Below are 6,178 nucleotides of genomic sequence, written 5' to 3'. Positions count from 1 at the left end.
TTGGGCAGCAGTTTTATAAGTACAGAAATGACTTAATAATATTCATATTATACATAATGTACAAATGGCACTTCCACAATGCGTGGGGATGAAAAATCTCTAGATTTATTAGATAGGAGTTAGTCAGGTTTCTATAAACAGGGTATCCACAGGGTTTAAAAGGTCTTAGATGTTAAAAACACAATTTTTGGCCTTAAAAAGTCTTATATTTGCTGAAATATTATGTTGTAGGTCATTTTTAACAGGCCTTATTTTTCCTATGTCCATGTAAAGCTACCCAATCGAGCCAACAAAGGCATCCAATCACTATCATTCAGAATAAAAGTTAAGAAAAGTTTTTTTTATTAACTCTATTTACCAATATTGTTTAATTATTTTCCTTACAATAACATTTGTCTTTAATAGTTTTATATATGTTTTAAAAGACTGAAATTTCTTTCATAATGGTTTTAAAATGTCTTAGATTTGACTTGAAGAAACCCTGATAAAGTTCTGATAACATTTCTTTCAAAATTTAAATAAAAATAATCACGTAGTTTTTTTTAAAGAAAACAATGGGTCAGAATAACGTTTCCAAAAACTGATTCAACTCTAATAAAGTAAAAAAAAAAAATGAGTTCTGCAAGTCTAAAACTTCATATAAATCACATAATTTTGTTATTTAAAAAAAAAAAAAAATCTTAATTACATTTTTAAATTTTAATTTTCATTCATAGTATACACAATTTAAAAAATGACATTTTACTCAAACACATAACTATCAACCATAAATCCATATATGTACAGTGCTCAGCATAATTGAGTGCACACCATTTTGGTGCATTTAAACAAAACAGATTTATTAAACAGATATATTTATTAAAATAATATTTTAGTCACCAAACATATTTAGAAATCAAAAGATAATACAATTAAATTCAAGCAAAATATTGATAAAAAATTACAAACTACATTTCAATTAAATTTATAATTTTTTTTTGCTTCTCTTGATTTTTCCTCTTTTTTTAAATTTGTATTTAATATTTTTCTATAACATATACATTTGGGTGTACTAGTTTTTGGACCGTTATCGCAAGTTATTTTGTTACATTAGCTCCATATTTGGCTTCAGTGCTGACTAATCCAATGTTTATGCACTTATATAATATTGTATAGCTTCCTAATAAAAATATTAAAATGATAGATTTATGAGGGGTGTGCTCATATATGCTGAGCACTGTATATACACCTTTTTTTTTTTAACATCGCCACTATCATTCAAACCACCCATTTGTCATATATAGATTTAGATTTGTGCATCATTTTTGTTAATTTGATTTGATGTTAACACCGAAATCGGGTGTATTGTCATGGACACACATATCACGGACAACCAAACTTACTATAAATAACAACTGCACAGCAAGTGATATGAAAATACAAAGACCAGTAGGTGTTTATTATTTTACACATTTAGGTCTACTTTATTGACTGTAGGCTGGCCCTGTGTTACATTTTAAAACTGTCTGTAGTTGCTGTCTGCTTATTGACTGTGTTTAAGTAGTTTGTAACAATGTTAAACTGACATTTTTCTAACAATAATAATAATAAAAAAAAAGTTTGTTGACAGCTCAAGTCATTTCATCTATAATACGGCACATTGCAGCATCATTATCACAGACTTTGTCCTTCTTAACAGGCATATTCTTGTCCGTCTGTAAAACCATACAGCTAGCGCCCGCTACATCATCTACATCCATGGGCTCTGTTTTCAGTCTAGAGCTTCCAGCTGCACCACCAGCCTCCCCCATGCTGGAGCTGTTGGGTTGTGGCAAATCATCAGGCAGTGAAGCAAGACACCCCTGGATCATCTCCACCACCCGCTCCAGGTGCTTCTGAAAACGCTCAGCCGTCTCCAGCCTCTGTCTCTTCTGAACCTCCATCATGACCCGAAGCGTCTCCCTTGCCTGGTGAGGACGGTACTCATTGATGAGGTGATGCATGTGAACAAAAAGTAGTTTCAAGTCCTCCAGCTTCTCCTCTCGCTTAATGCTGCCAGGGCTTTTGATGAGGATGTCCAGAAGGTCCAGAAAGTTGACCAGGATGGACATGTTTAGTTTCTTCAGCTCTCTCTTGTGGTCAAACTGCATAGGGTGGAGGCGCTCGATGCCCTGGCTTTCCAATGGCCGAATTATAAGGTCATCGCATTGGAATTGATTGCCAAACATCATGTAACTGTCTCGGATAGGAGGAGGGGGTTTGGGGGCCAGTCCTTTACGCACATTCTCATCAGTGTACTCCTTTATGTACTGCATTGGAGGCGGTGGAAGAGCACTGACCTGCTGTGGCTCCCCCATTTTGGAAGTCTAGAAAAGAAAGAATATATATTTAATGTATTTATTAACTGGATCAGGGAGTCACGGTGGTGCAGTGGGCCCAGCTGGGCCTGTTGGCATTTCTGTGTGGAGATAGCAAGTTCTTGTTCATGTGGGTTTCCTCCGGGTGCTCCGGTTTCCCCCACAATCCAAAGACATGTGCTATAGGTGAATTGAATAAGCTAAATTGGCCATAGTGTATGTGTAAGAAAGAGTCTGTATGGGTGTTTCCCAGTGTTGGGTTGTGGCTGGAAGGGCATCCACTTCGTAAAACATATGCTGGATAAGTTCCGCTGTTGGGACCCCTGATTAATAAAAGGAGTAAGCCGAAAAGAAAATGAATGAATGAATGAATGCAGGGCCGGCACTAACCAATTTGGTGCCCTAGGCAAGATTTCAGGTGGCGCCCCTTCATATTGCAGGAAATTCCACTGGTAGTGTACATATACTAATAAGAAACTTATTAGCTTGTCTTGAACATATTTTATTTAAATTAAGCAATTGCACATTCAAAATACTTAGAAGGATTTGCAACGGTGGGACTGAGAAACCGGAGTAGCGCATTTAAAGACAGAAGAGGAGGAGTATGTGACGCCAATCTAATTATAAACACGTGATTTAAAGAATAAAATAAGATGTAATATTAATGAAAAACCTAGATATACATGCATGATGTAGACTACACTGTATAATACACAATGTACGTTTTCTGATATACAAATTGTATTAGTAATTCATATATTAGTAACAATTTATTTTTTTTGTCATTACAGTGAAATGCTAATTAGCGAATGCAAAGAATGAGTAAACTACAGTATAATATACCATGTTCTAATGCTAAGCTATGCTCTAACATTAATAATGTTCACCTTTACATTGATTTAAAGTTTTTGTTAAACGCACTTTAAACAATATGCAATACAACACACAGCTAGACTGGGAAAATGATGAGTGTTTTGATTGATTATTACAAGCTGGGAAAATGTTAGATTGACATGCCATTGCAATTAATGTTCTAACACCTGCTGAATAGATCTAATATTTACACATATGCCAGAGGAAGGAATGATGGGAGTAGTTACATTACTAATACTAATTTCCATAACATCTATGCCCTTCCATAATATTAGCTGACTTAAAACTAACAGAGAGAGCTAACTATTTATTGATTAGCAAACCATGTTATGCCATGTCAACACTGTGATGTATAAATAGGAGACAGCAATTAGCTTCAAATGATAGAATTCATAGCAAACATTAGAAAATATTAACAATAAAATGAAAGGTTTAGCCTACTAAAATCAATGGTCTATACTGAAATTAAATCAAGTTATAAAATCTCGTTCTACTAAAGCACATTACATTTAAAATAAACTTGTATTAATAATTAAGATTAAACGTTTTCACAAACCATGTAACGTCACATAGACGTTTGCTTTAGTAGAATAGTAGTACAAACTTAATAGAGGTTTGTTAATTCAACGATACTTTTATTAAATACAGCTATCAGCTACAAGCTAAATGCTACATTCAACGGATAAATTATGCAGGGATTCACAAAGCGCTTAACCTTACGGGTTTCGTCGGTACTGAATTTAACAGATAATACATACCGAGTCTGTTTGTTGTACTGAAGAAGAGTCTTGCCAACTACGTAAACAGATTTTTAGTTAACATAAAAACAGCGAGCAAATCGTCTTGCATGTCTCGGTCCTCGGTTTCTTCAGGTCTAAATATGAACTGAACGGATTGGTTCGCGAGTCATCAGCTACGAGGTATTTCATTGGCTTAAGTCACGTTAGGGCGGGGCCAAACAAAATTGTGTTCAATGACGTCGTCGTTCGACTGATTGATAAATATTTAAGCAATCCCCCAGTCTGCAGCATTCTCCTTAATGCATTAATAACGACAAAACTAACATCCTGATGTTGATTACATAAATTTGTCTCATGTAGACCGGCTGACGTCAGAACATAAACGCTTGTATTGTGTCATTATGGTCATTATGTCTGCTATTAAGATGCTACTTGGGACGTTCTTCCAGAAACGTATATTTTCACTTATTAAAAAATCTTACCTGACCTTTAAGCTTGTCGTCCTCAAAAAATCATGCAATTCAATGATATAACGCATCCTTGATCACTGTCAGCTTCTCCATCCAATAATTTTATGACGCATTTTATGTTAAATTTAATGCAAATGTGACAGGACTGACAGAAACACGGGGACAATTGTAATTGAATTTTTCTGCAGAATTTATTCAGAATTTAACGTTTTTAATCAATTGATGTGAATGAAACCAACTTAAATTTGCTATTTCTGAAGTTTTGTTTCTTAATCACAGTTTCTATCATAACCAAACTGTTAAAGCTGTAGATTCAATTGGGCTGAGGACAATGACAGGGTTTGTACATTTGTGCAAGTGTTTTAATAAAGAAAAACGAATGAGAATCAAATGAATGACATATTCCTTTACAGAACAACTCACAGAAATTAACCATCAGGCCATTTTAGACATTTGTGGGATGAAATACTTTTTATTCACTGTATTTATGAATTTATTTCAGGGACAGATAATGCATGTTTCTAGTAGAATTTTGCACTATTAAGTTGCTTCTTGCTGCTACTTTTCACATTATACGATATATTACTTACACTCTGTGCTGGCAGGTCACCTATAGGTAGCCTAGCTTTAGAGAACGACTCAGAAAGATGAGCATATCAGAAGGTTATAAAATTAAATGTTTTTATTTATACTGTTCTGTGCATTTTACATTGCTTTTGATTCATTCATTCATTCTGATATTGATTTAGTTTTAATTCTAATAAACGCTAAATTATATAAACATGTATATCTTGTTCAGGGTAAATAAGTACACCCTTCATAGATCTCTCATTATTTTCTCTAGTGTACAGTACAGTAATAGGCTAAATTTGTGCAAATACATTAGATTAGTCAGTACCAAAGCCAAAACTGGATCTAATCTAAAAAAAAAAAAAAAACTTAAGATCACTGTCCAAAATTTATCACAGCCAAGTTAATATTTGGGGGAAATTCATTCATTCATTCATTCATTCATTTTCTTTTCGGCTTACTCCCTTTATTAATCTAAGGTCACCACAGAGGAATGAACCGCCAACGTATCCAGCATATGTTTTACGCAACGGATGCCCTTCCAGGTGCAACCCAGTACTTGGAAACATCTATACACACTCATTCACACACATACACGGACAATTTAGCTTATTTAGTTCACCTATAGCGCATGTCTTTGGACTTGTGGGGGAAACCGGAGCACCCGGAGAACATGCAAACTCAACACAGAAATGTCAACTGACACAGACGAGGCTCGAACCAGCAACTTTCTTGCTGTGAAAATAAATATATTTATTAGTATAAATTAAAAGAGGAAAAGTAAGACATAACTGTTATGAATATTGGAATTTTTAAATATTTTCCCCACCCCCAACACACACACAAATTGATTTCATTTTGTACTTTGTTGTAGCCTGTAACATAAGTGTACAGTAACTGTTATTTTCAATCTGATGAAGTCGTCTTATTAATGTTTGGGGTTACAGACCTTTTAAACTTTGCCTGTATGTTTTATGTACATTATCCATTATAAGCTGTCTTCTCTCTGCATGAGGGAATTTAAGCAGAAATGTTTAAGCAAATCCCTCTTTTTCACGTTCAGGCTTTGTTTACATTAGTGTTATAGACCAGGGATGCCCAAACTTTTTCTTACGAAGGGCCAAAAACCAAACTTGATTGAGGGGGTGGGCCGAAGGTAAATATGCCAAACTATTAAAGCTATCATAGT

At 34.5% G+C, this 6,178-nt stretch overlaps 1 protein-coding gene across 1 annotated transcript; it reads right to left on the bottom strand.

Moving 5' to 3' along the window:
- Positions 1–1,406: 1,406 nt before the first annotated feature.
- On the bottom strand, positions 1,407–4,076 carry med7 (mediator complex subunit 7). The gene is made up of 2 exons (XM_056471926.1): positions 3,968–4,076; positions 1,407–2,345 (listed from the first exon to the last, which is right to left on the bottom strand). Exon 2 carries the CDS (start codon positions 2,334–2,336, stop codon positions 1,611–1,613), a length of 726 nt encoding a protein of 241 aa, XP_056327901.1. The 5' UTR covers positions 2,337–2,345; positions 3,968–4,076; the 3' UTR covers positions 1,407–1,610.
- Positions 4,077–6,178: the final 2,102 nt, after the last annotated feature.

The sequence above is a fragment of the Danio aesculapii genome, chromosome 14 (assembly GCF_903798145.1).
Source record: "Danio aesculapii chromosome 14, fDanAes4.1, whole genome shotgun sequence".
NCBI classification, from domain to species: domain Eukaryota; kingdom Metazoa; phylum Chordata; class Actinopteri; order Cypriniformes; family Danionidae; genus Danio; species Danio aesculapii.
Note: the sequence above shows the minus strand (reverse complement) of the source record. Positions and strands in the feature narration are given on the sequence as shown.